The sequence below is a fragment of the Epinephelus moara genome, chromosome 23, assembly GCF_006386435.1.
Source record: "Epinephelus moara isolate mb chromosome 23, YSFRI_EMoa_1.0, whole genome shotgun sequence".
NCBI classification, from domain to species: Eukaryota; Metazoa; Chordata; class Actinopteri; order Perciformes; family Serranidae; genus Epinephelus; species Epinephelus moara.
In genome coordinates, this window is record NC_065528.1 from 27,878,732 (window position 1) to 27,897,687 (window position 18,956).

General features: G+C 44.0%; 1 protein-coding gene across 1 annotated transcript; it reads left to right on the forward strand.

Annotated features, from left to right (window-relative positions):
* The first annotated feature begins 565 nt into the window (after positions 1 to 565).
* Positions 566 to 8,052, forward strand: LOC126385218 (zinc finger protein 14-like). The gene is made up of 7 exons (XM_050036821.1): positions 566 to 936; positions 3,202 to 3,404; positions 3,828 to 3,929; positions 4,036 to 4,131; positions 4,256 to 4,366; positions 4,855 to 4,978; positions 5,224 to 8,052. The coding sequence occupies exons 1-7, from the start codon at positions 909 to 911 to the stop codon at positions 7,803 to 7,805; spliced, it is 3,246 nt and encodes a 1,081-aa protein (XP_049892778.1). The 5' UTR covers positions 566 to 908; the 3' UTR covers positions 7,806 to 8,052.
* Positions 8,053 to 18,956: the final 10,904 nt, after the last annotated feature.

The window sequence follows — 18,956 nt, forward strand, 5'->3', positions numbered from 1 at the left end:
AGACAAAAAATGACAAAAGGAGACACAAAATGATTACAAGTAGACACAAAATGACAAAAGGAGACACAAAATGATTACAAGGAGACACAAAACGGCAAAAGGAGACACAAAATTACTATAAAGAGACACAAAATGACTACAAAGAGACAAAATCACTACAAGGAAACACAAAATTACATTAACACCAAAAAACAAAACAACTTCAAAAAGACACACACAAAAAAGTATCAAGGGGCAAAATGACCAAAAGAGATACAAAATTGTTATAGGGAGACACAATAGATACAATATTATCTATAAAAAGACAATACAGAGACATGAAATAAGTTCACAGAGGAGAAAACAATAACAACATCAGCAACAAATGAAGACGGAAATGACCACAACAAAGACAAGCAACAAAATCAATCAATTTTATATGGGAGAGGTTGTGGTGCCTTTTGTCTGTGCCCAGGGGTCCACTGTCTCATAAGCCGCCCATGCTTGTCTTAAAAACAGTCACTTCCTCAAACGTCCTGCAGGGGGCAGTGACCACCAGAGCAGCTTCATGTGAGTCCGACATTCAACAGGCGAAGAAGAAGAACATGTTTTCATGCAGGCAACTCCGAAGTTAGTGAAAGACACCACACAGAGTCGTTTCTGTGTGTAAAGTTAACAGAGTGTGTGTCTCTGCAGGTCGTGTGAGTAGATGTAAACTATGTAACCATGTATTAAACTATGAGGAGTTAGAAGCTAGTGAAACAAACCACCGAGACGTATATTAGCGACGACGCCTGCGCACTCTAGTCTGGACTGAATATCGAGCCGCCCTTCCTCCCCGCCAACTTGCACCGCAGGGTCGGGCAGACGTCGACTCACAACAACCCCGAGTTCATTTCCTCGTCTATTTGGATATTTTCCTGGATAAAATGGAGAGCCCGTATCGCACCGAAAACGGTAAGCCAAAGAGAACCTAAACATGTACCACCCATCCAGAGTTATCTGGTTTTATTTTGGATTGTGTGCGCCCGATTTTGAACATGGCGTACCCCGCTCTGAGATGGCGGTGGCTTTGTGCTACGTTACAGCGCTAGCGAGCTGATGTGTACTGTAGTTACTGGAAGGAGCTTCACGTCAGCTAAGCTAGTTATTAGCCAGCTAGGTAGTTAGTTAATCTGCACTGATACTTAACTATGAGAGAAATACGTAAACGTCACAGGCGGTGACAACTCACTGTTGACACAGGTTAGCATTAGCTAGCATGTGAAAACTAGCAGAGTAACGGTTGACTGATGCTGCCTTCGTGGGCTTCATCGAAAACTGCTCAGTTATCTAGCTAGTAGCTAAAAACAAAAATGCAACACAGCTAACGTCTGAAAGTCGAGCTAGCAGGAAAGTAGAAACACTTGCCAATTAGAAAAACGACGTGGAATTTTAAGAAGTAAATCGTGTTTACTAATTGAAACAACTTGTGTAGTCACGACTTCCGCAGCCATGTTACCACTGTGTTGTGGTTGTCATGTGCGGTAAGTGGTAATTACGACACTGTCGCCAGTCCATGAAGGCAACCAGGGCCAGCCTGTGGGAGCTGGGAGTAAATAATGTGCCAGCACATCATACTGGGTGACTGACCCGGGGCCACTGGGCCACCAGGGACCCCAAAGGCCTGAGGTTCACTCTCTGTCAGTCAGTTATTAAAGTATACTTAATTTTAAAATGGTTTTGTTCGGAAATATGATGGATAGTGACAAAATATTGCAGTGTTAAGTGTGTCATTATTGATTTACCACACTATATTTCACATACATTAAACTTGGGGGTAATGTAGTTTTTTGCATAGTAGAGGAGAGTGGGATTGGTTGGCACTCAGCTACTTTCTGGTCCTTTGAAGGTTTAGTTTAGTTAAGTTTATGTTGGTCATTTTCCAACCTACAAAACTCACATACACTGGCAGACAGACAATAAAAAAATATTAGGTTAATGACGAAAAGGTGTAGGCTGACACCTTAGATTATTACACCTACCCTTTTAACATTAATTATTTTTGTCCGCTCCCGTTAATTACACAGAACAATAAAATAAAGTAACAGAAACTAAGAACATATGCATTATGTTGGCCTACTGTCTACCCCAAAATCCCAAACACATTTCATGTACACTCGCATGTTCATACTTAGGTTTTATGTTTGTGACTCATACTGTGTTTATTAATTTTTTTAATCTATTGTGTGTATTATAAATCACAGAATATGTATAGCTGAGACTTTAACCTATCAATAGTTGCTGGTTAGAATATATCAACATAAATTATGTCAGAGAAGTATGATAAAGAGTGAAAGTTGTGCCAACCAACCCCGGTCCCCGCTACCACTGGCTGTTTTTTTGGGGTTGCTTGCCAATGTATATGTAAGCTGCCATATGTGATCAGCTGTGTGTACTGGACTTGATTGTTACTTGAACAAGTGTCAGAAAATGGCGACAAATACCCTGCACAATATCTCAGACCCAACTTGACGTACAGATAGCTTGTAAATATTACAATAAATTAAATTTATCATTGTAAAAAAAAAAAAAAAAAAAAATTCAGCTTGTGTTCACATTTGAGAAGCTGGATAATGGATTAAACTGGTTATGAAAGCCCTATAAAATAAGTCATATGTCTTTTATTTACAGTATATTCACATATTTCTTTTCTGCAAGACAAAGAAGCTACTTGAGATGTCTTTGAGGTTATTTATTATGAAATAAAGCCCGTTTTTGGCACCTAAGTGGTGACTTGTACGTGTTTTTAGACAGATTACTTAGATTGACACAGACAATAGTTGATATTATGCCATGTTAAGATTAGAATACTGGACCATCTTTATACAGTAGAGGTCTTCAGTGTTTCCGTCAGTAATTAGTTAAATGACTTAATGAGTTTAATCAATAAACGTCTGAAACTAAAGCCTACACTCTCTAGACCTTGGAATGTTTACGGTCTTCACTAAAAGCCTGTGCAGAGAAAAATATCGAATATTTTTTATCATTAATTGTGAAAAAATAATATCTATTTCTACATGTGTGTAATTCATTTCAAACATTAAAGCAAAGTCATGTAAAATACTTTCTATAAAGACATTAACTGTGGTGATGAGATATATTAGAGTTGTAATTAAAGGCTTCACTTTGAACATGTGATTATTCAAATTCTGATTTTAACATTGTAAATATATTCCCCAGACTCCCCCCTTCTGCTGCCATCTCTCCGCCTCTTCATCCCTCCTCTGCGCCTGGTGTCTGCAGCCATGTGGCAGGTCGTGCAGAGGGGCAGCGTGCAGGACTACGGGATGGTGGAGGAGTTCATCAGCACGGTTTCAGAGCTCGTACCTGATCTTTTGAATGCAGATCAAAAAGCTCAGCTCCTCCTGGGCCTCAGAGCGCGGGTAAGACTGTAGGGTGTCATGTGTTGAGTGTTTAGCAAAGACATTTAATGGTTCCTGTGAGCAAACATAATACGACAACAACAGCAGTTTCTCTCATGCAGATGTTTATCTGTCAAAACAAGTTGTGTATTCTAGTGGTCCCCTTTGACTCAGTCGGTGAAGACATCAGAATTCACAGCATCTAAACAATAAAAAGTTAAATTACGGCCTGGCAGACTGACAGTAAAGGAGCAGCTGATGAAGAGCTTTAATATTTCTTTTGACAGAAAATGTCGGCGTCACCTGCAAGGCACCGAATGTCTCATCTGAAAAGAGTTATTAAAGATTTAAATTTTACAGTGCTGAATCCTGTCTGAGTGAATAACACTTCCAGGTGCTGTTCTGTCAGCTGTATTCACCCCGAGGTGACACCATGTGTTACAGGTGGTTCTTGAATTGTGTCGTGCCGAGCAGATAAGAGATACAGAAACCATTGAGATGCACCTGGAGCGGATCAAGTCTCTCATATCCACCTGGGCCGCACAGGTTAGCTGCTTTGAATATGATATCTAGGTCAGCAGTGTTGTCATGGTTTCCATCAAATTTTCATTTTTCTCTGCTTCAACTGCATCTGTGCATATTTCTGTTCCAGCCGTGTTTTGCAGAAGTCGAGTTTCCAGAATCCAACTTTGTGGATCAGGTTGAATTGCTGATGAAAGACTCTGAAGAGAAGGAGAAGTTTTTCCAGGTTTGTAACTTGTGTCTTTGAATTTATGTGTTAGTTAAACTCTTGGTGTGTATAGGATGTATAAATGTATAATGTGAAGTGGCTGTTGGGTACCTGAGCATTAAACTGTGATTATTTCCTTCAGGATGTTTTCCCTACGGATTTTGGGCCTGAATATGACAGCGCTCTACAGGTGCTAATGCTGGATTTCCTGTCCAGACTGGAGAAGCTTCTTCCAGTGCCAGACATTCAGCAGGTACTGCAACATAAATCTGCTTAAGAATCATAGAAAAAGAGATGTTGTGTTGTAGTGTGTGCATGTTTGAGATTAGAGAGAAGAACATCTGTGAAGTTTGTCCTCGTGTGATGCAACATGATTTCAAAATCCGTTAGGATTTCAAAACTCCTGTTGTCTGACCCTGACTTAAGATAATAACAGGAGTAAGAGACGTGCAGTTATACATCAGATGACAGTTCACCAGGTCAACCAGCTTTTTTGGTTGTATTTTATTTATTTTTCAGTAACCTCACCTGTCTGGTTGGTAGTAATGTTGGTGGTGGTATACGTCACTGAAATGTGAAACCGTTGAGTATAAGGCCAAGTACATGTTACAAAATAGGACCAGGAGATTGCTTAAAAACCTTCAAATGTTTGTCCCTGTGTTGAAAACCTGTGAACACAACGACAAAAACTTTTCACTTTTCACTCCTTGTTCTGACTGTAATCTGGTGTCTCTTCCTCAGACTGCGTCCATGCTCAGTGCCGTTCCATCTGCACTGGAGGAGTGTGTGCACTCTGTTCCTGACCCTCAGCACCTGAAGACTGTGCTCCTGTACCACACAACACTGGGACATTTCGACTTATCTGGTGAGTCACATCTGGGCTGTAATTCAATCAGTTATTAACGTTATATCCTTTATTTAATGAGGTATCTTGACCTCATACCTTTTCTTGTCCTCAACAGAAAATTGTGCTTTTTTCTGATGTAAGAAACACATTTTAAGATATAAGATTGATTTATTGGTTTCTGAGAATGAAGCACATTTTTTCTCATCTGGTTTTGTTTATAGACACGAACCATAAAGCTGATGGGATTCTTATTTTCCCCACAGATGAAACTCAGACCATTCCGTCTTCCTTTGGGAACTGCATCCTGTCCTCGCTGTCCCTCCCTCAGCTGGAGAAGGTCGTCATCGACGCAGATCAAATACAGTTGCAGCCTCCGTCAGAGCAGATGCAGGGCTGTATGACCGTCCAGGTGGAGGGGGAAACTGTGACGCTGCTGGACTACATACAGATCGAGCAGCCGTCAGGTTTGGTCGATCCCGATGACGAAGCAGAAAATGAAGTAAACGAGGATGGAGCTGAGGACGTCGGTGACGCCCTGAAGCCAGCTGCTTTTCAACCACTGAAACAAAGCAAAAGGCTCCAGGGGAAAAGAAGAGCCATAACGGATAAAGACTTTACGACAGAGAAGAGGCAAAGAAAAAAGTACCCTAATAATAAGACTTGTCCTGTGTGTAATAAGGTTTTCCTGCGGGCTGCGGCCATGAGACGCCACCAGGAGACTCATTCTGCCAATCGGGAATTTAAGTACAAGTGCGCCAACTGTGACAAAAGATTCAGGGACCATTACGACATGAACCGACACAACATGCGTGTTCATGAAAAGGAAGGGATCGGTAACAATGGTAAAGAGGAGGACGCAGAAGATCCCAGCACTTCTGAGATGTCAGAAAACAAAAACTGCGCTCTGTGTGGGAAGTACTTTGGCCGTCGCGTTGACATGGAGCGACACATGAGGTCGCACTCTGAGGACCGCCCGTATAACTGTTGTTTCTGTGAGAAGAAGTTTAAGAATCCTTACGTTTTAAAGAGACACCAGAAGGAGATCTGTAAGAGCAGAGAGCTGAAAAGGCCGAAGAAGAGGGAGGTGCAGCGCTTAAATCCACAGCCACCGTCAGAGGGGTCGACGGAGGGCAAAGTCTGTCCCATTTGCAGCAGGATCTTACCGTGCACTGCGGACATTGCAAAGCATTTACGGTCTCACACGGAGGAGCGTCCTTTTATTTGCGTCACCTGTGAGAAGGGCTTCAAGTACAAGGACACGTTGAAGAAGCATCAGATCATTCACGGTCACGAGGGGATCAGAGAGGAGCAGAGCAAGACGGTGGAGCAGATTTTGGCTGAAGCTGATGCAGGTATATTTGATAAGAAAGACAAAAATCCAGACGCACCTGCAGACGCTTGTGAGGACTCTCCATCTGAGCCTGTGCAGAAAGTCAAGAAAAAAGCCCTCAAAGTGTGTCCTGTGTGTTCGCGGGCGTTCGACAGCGTCAAAACACTAAACAGGCACATACAGTGTCACACAGAGGACCGTCCGTATCACTGCATCCACTGCAAGAAGCGTTTCAAACACATGCACGGGCTGAAAAGACACCAGATTTACGCCATCTGTCACAAGAAAATCACCCGATTCTCTTGGAAGAAGGAGCAGAGGGCGGGGCCCAGCCAGAGCGAGGTAACCAGCACCGACCCTCAACAGGGGCCGCCTCTGAAAATACCCGTGTGGTGTTCAAACTGCGGCAAACACTTCGAGTACCCGTCGGCTTTGAAGGAGCACCAAGAAAACGTTTGCAAAGTGGAAGTGAGCGAAATCATGAAATGCGACGACTGCGGGAAAGAGTTCAAGAGCATGACGATGCTCAAAGTGCACCAGAGGATTCACGACCCGCTCTACTGCAAAGAGTGCGGGAAGATACTCGCCAACGAGCCCGCGTTCGAGAGGCACAAGCTCATGCACAGACCGATGCAGTGCACCATGTGCGATCAGACTTTTACTCTGTTGAGGCGCTTGAGGGAACACTACGAGAAGCAGCACGAGTTCACCGGGCCGTATCCGTGCGCTCAGTGCGACAAAACCTTCATCCAGCTCTCCTACCTCGCCATCCACCAGAGAATCCACAAAGGAGAGTTCCCGTACATCTGTAGCATGTGTCCGGAGAAGTTCAGGTCGTCCAACTGTCTGACGGTCCATCAGAGGAAACACACGGGGGAGAAACCGTTCCTCTGCTGGCAGTGTGGGAAGTGTTACCGCTCGGCCTCGGAGCTCACGGTGCACATGGGAACCCACTCCGAGGAGCGACCCTGGGCGTGCACACAGTGCGACATGGCTTACCGCACCAAGCTGCAGCTGACAAACCACGTGGAACAAATCCACATCGGCGTCCGGTATCCCTGCAACAGCTGCGGGAAGCAGTTCATGAAGGAGACGTCGCTGAAGAGGCACGAGCTCATCCACACAGGCGAGAGGCCGCACCAGTGCACGGTGTGCGGGAAGACCTTCCTGACCGCCAACGAGCTCCGGCTACATAACCGCTACCACACCGGCGAGCGTCCGTACAAGTGCGAAGTGTGCGGGAAAGCCTTCATTCAGTCGGGTTATCTGAAGTCGCACATGCGCATCCACACGGGAGAGAAGCCATTTAAATGTGACATATGTGACAAAGGCTTCCGGTTGTCGTATCACATGAAGAAACACAGGAGGACTCACGCTGGGAAGCCAAAGACCTACATATGTGAGGACTGCGGGTTAGGGTTCCTCCTCAAGAAGTCCCTGTGGGAACACTCGCTCAGTCATGAGGTCAAAGTGGAGCCATCCTTCACTGATGAAGTCAGAATAGAATTTCAATAGAGACGCTTGTATTTTCATGCAGGTGAGCTGGAAACATCGTCACCAAAAACACTTAAATCGCTCTTTGTTGTCTGATTTTGACCAATTTGCAAGTTGGTTGTTTTTGTTTTTCTGTCCCTGTTGCTTTACTGTGTTGATTTACATCTTCTATAAAGCATATGATGAACTATGAGGCATGTATATATTACAAGACAATGAATAATTTCTGCTTACATGGCTTTTTGGAATAAATTTATCATGAATGTAATTCTTGCTCCGTTCATTTTTATTTTAAAATAAGTGCTGAAATGTCATCGATTAGTCGAGTGTCAGAAAATCAAACAAAGACATGATGATCAATTATTTGTTTAACTGTTCTGCTCTGTTGTCTGTCTTTGTTAAATGAAGCCACACTTTCAAATTGCTTCTTCCTCTCCGCCATGACTCCGTGTTGCAAGTTTCCAGCAACGTAGATGCAAGTTTGAGGTCATTGTTATGCAACTGTCAGGAAAACATGCAGGTATCAAGAGAAGGAATTGATAAGCTCAGAGAATATGGAGCCAGTTATCAACTGGAACCTGTTCTCGATTCCCATGCTGAGTCATCAGTGGCTGTAGGGCATTGTGATGGACATTTTTTTATTGTTTCTGACATTTTACATGAGACATTTGGATATTCTATTAATACCAACAGCTTTTTTAGCCCTCATAAAAGGTACATAATCAGTATTTTGTTCTTCCCAAATCACCCAAAACAAATCCGTGTTATGGTCACCGAGTAAAAAGACATTTTAAAGGGATAGTGCACCCAAAAACGAAAATTCAGCTATTATCTACTCACCCATATGCCGAGGGAGGCTCAGGTGAAGTTTTACAGTCCTCACAACACTTGCGGAGATCCAAGGGGAGAGGGGGTAGCAACACAACTCCACCTAATGCAGGCTGACGGCGCCCCAGATTCAAACGTCCAAAAACACGTAATTGAAACCATGAAATATCTCCATACTGCTCGTCCGTAGTGATCCAAGTGTCCTGAAGCCCCGAACTGCTCGTCCGTAGTGATCCAAGTGTCCTGAAGCCCCGACATAAAAAGTTTTTTGGAAAAACATCATTTGAACTCTGTTTTTAGCCTCATTGTAGCCTGTAGCTCTGACTGCCTCTCTGTATACAAGCTCACGTGTGCTCACAAGTTGTGCTGCTACCCACTCTCCCCTTGGATCTCTGCAAGATGAAAAGGTGACCTACTTGTAATATATATACACCTTATTTTTGTTTCATGATAACTTTTACAATTAAATATTAAAGATCCCCTCCATATGTGTCCTATAAAAGATGCTTTGAATAATAATTTGTTTCTGAGATGCTTTATCCAGAAAAACTGTTACACTCAGATTTAAAGGGACAGTTCACCCCCAAATCAGAAATACATATTTTCCCTCTTACCTGTAGTGCTGTTTATCAGTCTAGATAGTTTTGGTGTGAGTTGCAGAGTGTCGGAGATATCAGCTGTAGAGATGTCTGCCTTCTCTCCAATATAATGGAACTAGATGACACTCAGCTTGTGGTGCTCAAAGTGCCAAAATATATACATTTGGAAAACTCAACATCAATGTCTCTTTCAAGTCATCTGTCTAAATTCTAAGTCAAGTGTCATGTCATAAATACCAAGTCAAAGTCGGCTCTTATGTCAGTGTTAATCAAGCAAGTCTCAAGTCCTCAGCTAGCTCAGTGGTGCTAGGTGAGCTAGCAGTAGATGCACTCTTCCTTCTGCGCAGTGATACAGTTGGCAGGTGTTCAGTAGAAAGAAAATAGTTCCTCCATGAAACTGCTCACAACAAGGTCTGTGGATTATCTTCAGTATCTTCAGGTCATGATTTCTGGAAAGAGACGATGATGTTGAGTTTTTCAAATGTATTTTGTGGTGCTTTGAGCAGCACAAGCTGAGTGTCATCTACACTGAACAAACATTTAAATGTAAATACTTTTGTTTTTGCTCCCAGTTTTCACAGGTTTAAGTTACAGATCTATTTAATGCATTCAAAAGACACTTCTCTCAAATGGTGGCGGCAAGTTTCTCCTTTTCCAAGCTAACTCATCCACCTGACAGGTCTGGCATACAAAGACACTGATTACACAGCATCATTACCACACAGGTGTGCCCTGGGCTGGTCACAGTTAAAGGCCGCTCTAAAATGTGCAGTTTGATGACACAGCACAATGACACAGAAGTTTTGATGGAGCGTGTCATTGGCATGCTGACTGCAGGACTGTCTGGATAAGCTGTTGCCCATGATCTGGATGTTCATTTCCCTACCGTAAGACGTCTCCAGTGATGACTCTGTGATGGCGGTGCATCTAACCATCCTCACAACTGCTGACCACGTGTTACCAGCTCGTGACTTCCACATCCAGTGTCTGCATCTGCAAGATGGTCTGAGGTCTGCCACCTGGACACCTGACGAATTTCTGCAGAAGCTGTCTCAGGGAAGCTCATCTGCATGCTCATAACCAACTCAAGTGGGCAACTGCTCACCATCGGTGGTGTCTGGCACCTTGGAGAAGTGCTCTCTTCACAGATGAGTACTGTTTTACACTGCACTGGGCAAATGGCCAAAGTACAGTTGCTTTTTTTTGTTTGTTTTCTTGGGTGCTTTATGCCCCACAAGTGCCATCTCGTTCCTTTATATTCAAGAGAAGGCAGACATCTCTACGGCTGATATCTTCAACACTGCAACTCACACCGAATCCAGACTGAAAAATCGCACCACAGGTAAGAGGAACGTGTTTTTGATTCTTGGGATAAGTGTCCCTTTATACACTAAAGAAAACATACTCATAATATTACATTCCTGCCTGTATACCCCCTAAATCCTTCACACTGGACCTTTAAGTTGAGCACAAACAGCTTTCCTCTGTCAGCAGCTGAATGTGAAAGCAGCCCTCTACGGTCAAACTTAAACGTCTAAGTGGAGAAACAGAAAGCACAATATATTTTAGAGTGCAGAGGGACTTTAGTCTTTCAGGATTTAGGATTTTGTCGTGACAACAGGAAGTCAAAAGCTGCTTTTGGAGCAATCGCAGCACTCATGAGGTCGACCAGTGCTGCTCAGTGTTTCGTCAGTAGTGTTCCTGAACCAGGAGATGGCAGTATAGTCGTGCTAATGAGCAGCAGGGCTCAGCAGCTGGACCTCACAGGGGAGGGAGAGCTGTCAGTGTTGCCCCCTGCTGTTACAGCTTGTGTTGGAGCCTCTCAACTCTGCAAGCTTCCTTATACATAAATAACACAGTGTTTATCCTTCGTTAGCATCCATATCTCAAGTGCAGCACACATAAAGTCATCTGTTTACGTTGTAAATTTGCGGGTTAGCTTGTTTGTTTTATGCAGCGTCTCTACTTTATGCAACATAAATTTCCCAATGATTGTTTATACAGGCTCAGTGACTGCAAATCAATATTTATCCTGCGCTCTTCCTCGCAGCCCGTGTCACCTGACTGTTTACTCAGCCTGAGTGACAGTTTAAACCACAGCAGCAGCAGCTAGAGCAGCATCCCCTGCCCAATTCCCGAGAAACTGCTCCCATCTCTGAGAAAAAAATCAAAGGCCGACTGAGTCAGAGCCTCTCCAGAGTGTTGGGAGCAGATCACTTTTTAACCCAAAGCATATTGATTTATATGGGGCTGTAATTGCTTCAGTGTGTCCTGGATTATTCTCCCCGTAATTGAGGCCTGGCAGAGGTCTCTTTCCTAGACATAGCCTCCACGGTGCCAGGTGGTGGGCAGAGAGGAGCACCGCACCCACTCCCCAGCCAGCCCGGAGAGAGCCAGGGAGCGGTGGCCCTTACCCCCCAAAACCGCTCCTCGTCGTGGGATAAGTAAACAGCACCAACAGTACGCTTCCCTGCATGCTTTGAGGTATCTTGCGCAGGCCCTCGTCCAGCTCTAATTGCAGTATGAGGCAGCACATTATGAGCAAAGCTGAATGGGACGGACAGCTCGCTGCAATATCACTGACACCAGAAAGTCCTGAATGTGTGCATTTCTCTGGTTGCTTGGCTCTCGTCTGTGGTTTGTCTCTCCAGGATTAGTTGTGTTTACTGAAACCGCATATTAAGGCTGTAATTACTGTACATGCTATTGTTCAAGTATTTGTTTTGTGTTTTTGTTCGTGACTCAGTGGAACATTCCTAGATTTTGTAATAGACGGAATGCTTGCACGCTCTAACAGGTCTGGAGATCACCGGGGTGTCACACGCACAGGGGGGTAGACACAATAATGTCAACACTCCACGGGGAAGTCACCTTTTAAAGCAACACCACATTGTCTGTGCAGTATGTGCCATAGGTTGCACCTGCAGACAACTTTATCTCTGCTGCAGAAAAGTTTTGCTTCTTTCTTTTGAAACACTTTAACATCTGCAGGCCTTTAAAAGGCTTCAAAATAAACAGTCTGAGAACAAAGAAAATCACTTTCACAGACCATAACTTTTGACAAGATGTTGCAAGTACACATTGACTAATTTTAATGGGTCACAAGCCAAAAAGGTTTGGGACCATTATATTCATAGTAATTCAAGGAGGCATTTGTAGGGTTGCCAGTCGTAATAAACCCACATAGAATTATCACTCAATTCTGCAGCCACGAGGCAGCTTTTTAGCCTCTTTTAGCGCATTGTTTTGGTTTTATGGCACATTAACTGCATGGTTCAGTCTATCCACTCTCATCACATTAATTTCCAGCTGCAGAAGGCAGCTTTTTAAGCAAGAAAAGCTCAGATAATCAAGTGTACCAAGATGCCTGCAGGTCCTTTTTAAACCAGTGGTACCTAAGTGGTGCAGCCACGGGGTCCAGATTTCTCCTCAGTCATTAGTTCAAGGTCCACACAGTTTAATGAAATTAAAAAATTAAATTAGTGGTCTTGTTTTGTCTCCGTACTGTCCTAGAGGCTTTTTTTAAGAGGTGCCTTTCCTTGCATTGAACTCTGGGCGATGTACTGCGCCAATAGAAGTGTAAACGACCACCAAGACGCACTGTGATCTGATCGCTCAAACCACTCACCGAGGTGGTCTGGGTTGCATTTAACTACATGTCTTTTGATGTGTAAAGAGAACAGGATACAGCGTTGGAGGCAGGACCCCAGTGGTGCATGAAGCCAAAAATGTTAAACTGGCACAAATAACTTTACCTGGATGATCGGCACTGTGTCCGCGTCATTGGGCCCATAGAGCAAGTGCACTAGAGACACTAGCCAAGCTGGCTACTTCGTTTTTAGCACTCTGCTAACTTGACTGAGGATAAAAGGATTCAATCATTCGGCTCTTCTAGACCCTCCAACTGTTAGTGGACTGGATGGATTCAGTCCTGATAGTGAAACGAGTTATTTAGCAGGGGTTAAGAGGTTTCCTTTTACTATGAAAGTCAGCTGGAAAAGTCTGTTTGGGCCTAATGGCGTTACGTGACGGACAGAGGTTGTAATTCCGCTGTTTGGCCACAACGAAAATTGGCTTTAAAGCCTGGTGTGCTTCCGGGGTTTGGTCCTCCTGACGCGTCCTCAACAAGGACTACATCATCAATGCAGGACATGGTGGTTGACGACTTGTGTTCTGATCACGCAAACACGTTAACCACTGTGTAAAGTTGTGGATGGTACCAATGGAACCGTGCCGTACCGTCCCCATGTTTGGTTCCCCCTCTGTTGGGGTACCTAGCACACAGATCTGGTACTAAAAGGTGGAGCTGTGAACACTGCAGTCTGATTGGTCAGTAGANGACAACTTTGACCATCACTTTAGTTTCATCACTTTTAGTAATGAGTGGATCTTCAGGCATTTGTGTATATTAATTTCGACCAGGTTATGTGAACTGTATATATTCTAATCCTCACTCGGAGAAAAAAAAAGCATCATGGATCATCGTTCCTGTGGGCTACAGCAACACTAAACCCCTGAGCTTGCCTGAGAAGGACTAAATGCACAAACCTGCTATATTTAAATATCCCATGGAGAGAGACTCTCACTGCAGCCTGTTATATTTTGTTCCGGAAATGTCGGCGTGCAGCCTCGTTCTGTGGACGATAAATGAGTTGGAGACTGATAAAGGAGGAAATACAGTGAGTGCTGGACGGAGCAGTGAGTGACAACAACCCCGCCCACATTTAAGAGGACTGTTTGTGGTGGAAACACTAGGGTCTAGGTACCATGTCTGAAGGGTTACTGTTGGTTCCAAAGGTACCATAGTGAAAGAGTTTGGTGGAAACTGGGGTTAAAAACAGCCATTTGATTCATTGTCTATATAATGATATAGATTAGTGCAGCTTTAACTGATCAGGGCTTCAGTGAACCAGCTGCTTCAGACTACCTTCCTGTTATGTTCAGCTACACAGTCACATGAGCTGAATATACAGAGAAACATACAGTAAATAACGGCTGAAAGTCTACACCGAGAATGTGGTTGTATTGTTCTCATCACCAGTAAATGGAGGCTGCAGCGTCCAAGTTTAGTTTCCTGGGAAGCTGATGTGATTTGTTGAAAACCCTGCCACTTCCAGCATGTTCAGCGATCACAAACAGTTAAACTGTCCCAGAGATATTTTTGAAAAAGTAGGTTTTGATCATCAACAGGCACCACGGAATTTCCTGGCCTTTTTGCCAAAATACTGTGACCCCTGCGAGTTACTACGGAAACATAGCGTATCAAAACAAGCGCCCCATTTCTTGCTCTTGCTCCATGACGCACCTTTATTTCTTCCATATGAACAGTGTATGGCACAGCAGAGGGCTTTGATAACAATATCTGCCTTGAATGCATGGACAGCGGTGCCACGCACACACTCGTGCACGCCCGCACCACACCCTGTTTAACCACCAGGCTTGGCAAAGTTATGCACACACAGAAAAATTACCCCGACAATCACTTGTAATGGATACTTTCATTGTTTTTGCAAAGCTTTTTTTTTTGTTTTAGTCAATTGATAAAAGAGGAAATATAACAGAGAACTCACTAAGCTGGAAAAAACCCTCAGACTAATCAAGAGAACAGAAGGATTGCTGTACTAATCAAGTGTGTGTACATGCATGCGCTTGCATGTGTGTCCTCAAGTGAGCCCTGCAGTCCCCACACTCTCTCGCCCTCCATCCTCCCTCAACGCTGTGGGTTTATCTCGTTTTTCATCCACTCTAATTCTTCCTCCGTCCTCTCACTTTCATCCACTTGCATTCATTTGCATTCTGCACCGCTGTCTGTATCTGTGTGTCCCTCTGACTCGGACATTTGTTTGGCAGGAGACACCAGACGGGATGCTGTTAACACTGCAAAAAGTGTCTGTTTTTGCAAGTCTGTTTCTTTTTGTTAACATAAAGATGCATCCAAATGGGATGCAACAGCTCTGCTGAGTGCCAGATTTGTTGCATAAATTTTCTCCTGCAAGTCTCACTCTCTTACCAAGGCAGATCCCTCAAAATGAAATGACACTAAATGACGGAAATCATTCTTTAAAAAGTGAGAATGCATGGTAATGATGTGCGACTATCCTGGTGGCATCATTTTAAACTCTTCCTCAGAGGAAGATGTGATTTTGAAGCTCCCTCCTGATCAAAATAACTTACAAAGATGCACATTTTTTGCAGTGAACACTTCTCCTTCCTACACCAGAAGGGAGTGAAAACAAGCCTTTCCCTGGTCAATGAGTTCACTGGGGCGGACGTCTCCTTAGACAAGGCTGCAGGGGGGGTTAGGAGGGGGAGGTGGTGGTGTGGTGGTGGTGGTGGGGTGGAGGGGGGTGGGGGGGTTCAAAAGTCTTGCAACCGAAGAGAAAAGAGAGTCGGAGTGAGGGAGGGAAAGGGAGAAACCTGGCACCAAGACAGTTCAGAGCACTGGGTATTAGAGACGGCGAACAAGGGAAGGTCAGCCCCCCCCCTCCTCCCTCCTCCTCCTCCTCCTCCTTCTTCTTCCTACTACTGCATCAGCAGATGTACGGCACAAGCCCATCATCAATACTGCCAGACCACAGCGATAACAGGAAAGTCTGTGATGAAGCGTTTGCATGCTAGATTGTGGGGTTTTTATGTCAAGAGTCAGTGAAAGATGAGATGATTTCACATCTAAGATCAGCTACTGACAGAGAGGCTTAGGGGCATCAGTGACCGGCCACGTCCCTGATCTGATGCTAACAAGGTCATCCTCTGGTCTGAAAGCAGCTTTGTCCCTCTAATCAGAGGAGCATCATCATCATCATATTCAACGTTGTATCAGCAGCTCTTGGCAGTGACGCAATCCGCCAGGGGAGGCAAACGGAGACGCCGCTCGGTGCACGTCTCAAGCAGCCATCCTGAGAGAAGGATAAATCAGCTCTCAGATTGATAAGGAGCTGAGATGTCGAATGTAGATGTGTTATTTAATGCACTGACCGTCTGCAAGCAAGATGTGACGGTGTAAAGCAAGGCCGCAACTACAGTTATAGTCAGAATCAATTGATCGTTTAATCTATAAAAAGACAAAAAGAGAGCTTTCAAGATCCCAAAGGAGCATCTTCCGATTGCACGATTTTACCCACCAACAGTCCAAAACCTGAAGATATTCAGTTTACCATCATAAATGACAAAGAATGTTGGGCGTTCTTGCTTAAAAATGGACTGAATCAATTATTTGATTATTAGAATAGTTGCTGACAGTGGCGCATCCCAAGGAAGGGGGGTGTGCGCCAACATACTCTGGTCAATATTACTGTTTTTAATGGACAGTGGCGTGCTCATTTTGTACGCTAGTAATAAAGGTGTCTCAGGAAACTAGACAACCTAAGGCATCCATTGGTACCAATCACGCCAACATAGCTTGTCTGGAAGGGAGCTAGATATTGTTCCAAAGTTAGGCAAAATTTTAGCAAGGGAATTACTGGCATGGCAGTTTTCAAAGGCGTCCCTTGAACTCTCACCTCAAGATATCTGACTGAAAATGGGTTCTATGGGAACCCACGTGTCTCCCTGAAATTTGAAAAGGCTTGTTCCCAGGAAACGTTTTGTTCCCTAGAATCAACTTCAAATTAAAGCTGTGACAACAGACAAACAGCATATCCTCATACAACAATGAATTAGTACCCCATGAATAAAATCTTTAATATAACTCCAAGTTCACTTGGTTTGACACAGGACATGAACACTGGTTCGTGGGGGAAAGTCCTGTATTTGTCTGACCCATCCTCCCTCTGTACGCAGACTTTTGCTCTGTATACTACCTCTTTCTTTACACCTTTCAGCATATTGGTGATGTGATCGCAGCCCTCTCAATTACGTTGGTTACATAGGAATTCTGGTGCATTAGTTATCGTACGTATATGTATGAACAGTAGTAGATTTTTTTGATCAAAAGATCACCTTTAAACAGTTGAGGGAATATCTCTTCAGGCGCAGAACATACTGTATGTGCTTGTTGGCTGTTGGCGGTAGTCTTTGCGGTGTGTTCAAGGGCAACTTCATGACCACCACCAAAGAAAGTCAGTGTTTGTTGGACCCATCCACCACAGCTCCTGCCTGCACCATTCGGACTTTCGCCACCTTAACTGATGTTGTTTTCCCCCCTGACACCACCAGGCAAACTATAATGGCGACGTCTGTGTCTGACACCCCAAGTCACTGCCCAACTGCTGGATTTCGACAACCTCAGAGTGAGACCTAGGCGACGAAGCAGTCAGGCTTTGGGCCCTCAGGAGTACTTTCTGCAGTGGAAATGCAAAACAAATTGAGGGTATGGGTTTCATATGTGTTCTAAGGGTGCTATACCGAAAGTGTTAAGTGGAAATGCAGCTAAAAAGTACCAGGTACAAGGAACTATCCACATTTTCTGTGTGTGGAAAACCAAAAAAGAGCAGGATGAGTTGAATAGAGCCTTGCCATATCACACAGCAAAAGATATATGACGATGAATCAGCATCACCTTTGCCAACATTTTTGGCTTTTGACTCTTTAAAACAAAGTAATGTCTGCTTCAAAGGCTTTGTCATATGTTTTATATGACCATGAGCTGTGAGAAGTTCACAGAGAGCATATTTACTATAAAACAGTCCAGTAATCTAAAGCAACAGTTTCACAAAAGTCAAATAAAATCAAGTTTTCTTTTCTTCCCACCAGCTTGTGACCCCTCACCTGTATCATATGACCCCTTCAGGGGCCCCAACCCTCATGCTGGACACCACTTATTTGGTGAAGTTTGGACATGAGAGGCCTCAGCAGCCTCAGCACCATGAGATTCAGTGCCGTCCGTGTCAGGCGGGGACATTTGATCGTGCTTGTGTTGTGACCCACTTTACCCCAACAACCCTAACTGTTGCGTGTCTTCATCCGCGGTCCCCTTTGGATCCGACCCTGCTTGTGATGCACTTACACACACTGGCCGAGCATGCTGGGATACTCGCTGGTGTCCTGTTTTATGATTGGGTCGCAGCACTGATCTCATGTTTAGCGATTGGATCAGTGTTGATATGCCGTCCCTGCTGAAAACAAGTCTCTTTAAGCCCTCGGCTCGTGTGAAGCTGTGGCCTGTCAGTGCTGGGGCTTTTTTTTCCTTCTTCTGTGGCACAGTGGGAACACTGGGGCCCTGACTTTAACATGATGAGGGTGGGTGGCTCTGCACAATGGGTGCCATCAAGTGTTTGTCAGTCCAGTAGTAAAGCATCCAGCTCTGTAGTTTGCTTCAAGGAGGTGCAGTGAAATCAGAGAAAAATGAAATAAGTGCCCTTTTTTCCCATAAATTCATGTTTTATTTGTTTTTCCACTCTTTTTTCACACCTGTCAGTCAGTTCATGAAAGCATCACATGCATTAGAGTGAATTTTTTCAGAAAAACTCATGCATTAACTAAATTTCAACACAGAAAACAGACAAATTACTTATTTCTGATGTGGAATTGCAGAGACAAAGTGCAGAAAAGCAGCAAATCCTGCACAGAAGCACAAACTTTGGAGAGAACAGGACTCCAGATGGGGCTTTTCTGGTTCATATTTGCTCTGTATTAGAATAAAAATGTAATTTCCCCCATATTTACTGCAGTTCCCATGCATTTAGCTTGTTTATTTTGTTTATTATTAGGTGTTTATGTCAGTAACACACTAGTGACAAAGTGGGAAAGTGTTTTTATGACTTATTTAAGCCTTAAGCAAACCAGACTTTGGATACAAGGGCTGTTG

Excerpts from the sequence above, each read along its gene's own strand:
- LOC126385218 (XM_050036821.1), top strand. The coding sequence starts at position 909 with ATGGAGAGCCCGTATCGCACCGAAAACG. Across the intron at positions 3,405-3,827 it reads TCCTGGGCCTCAGAGCGCGG|GTGGTTCTTGAATTGTGTCG; the intron begins GTAAGACTGTAG and ends CATGTGTTACAG. Across the intron at positions 4,132-4,255 it reads AGAAGGAGAAGTTTTTCCAG|GATGTTTTCCCTACGGATTT; the intron begins GTTTGTAACTTG and ends TATTTCCTTCAG.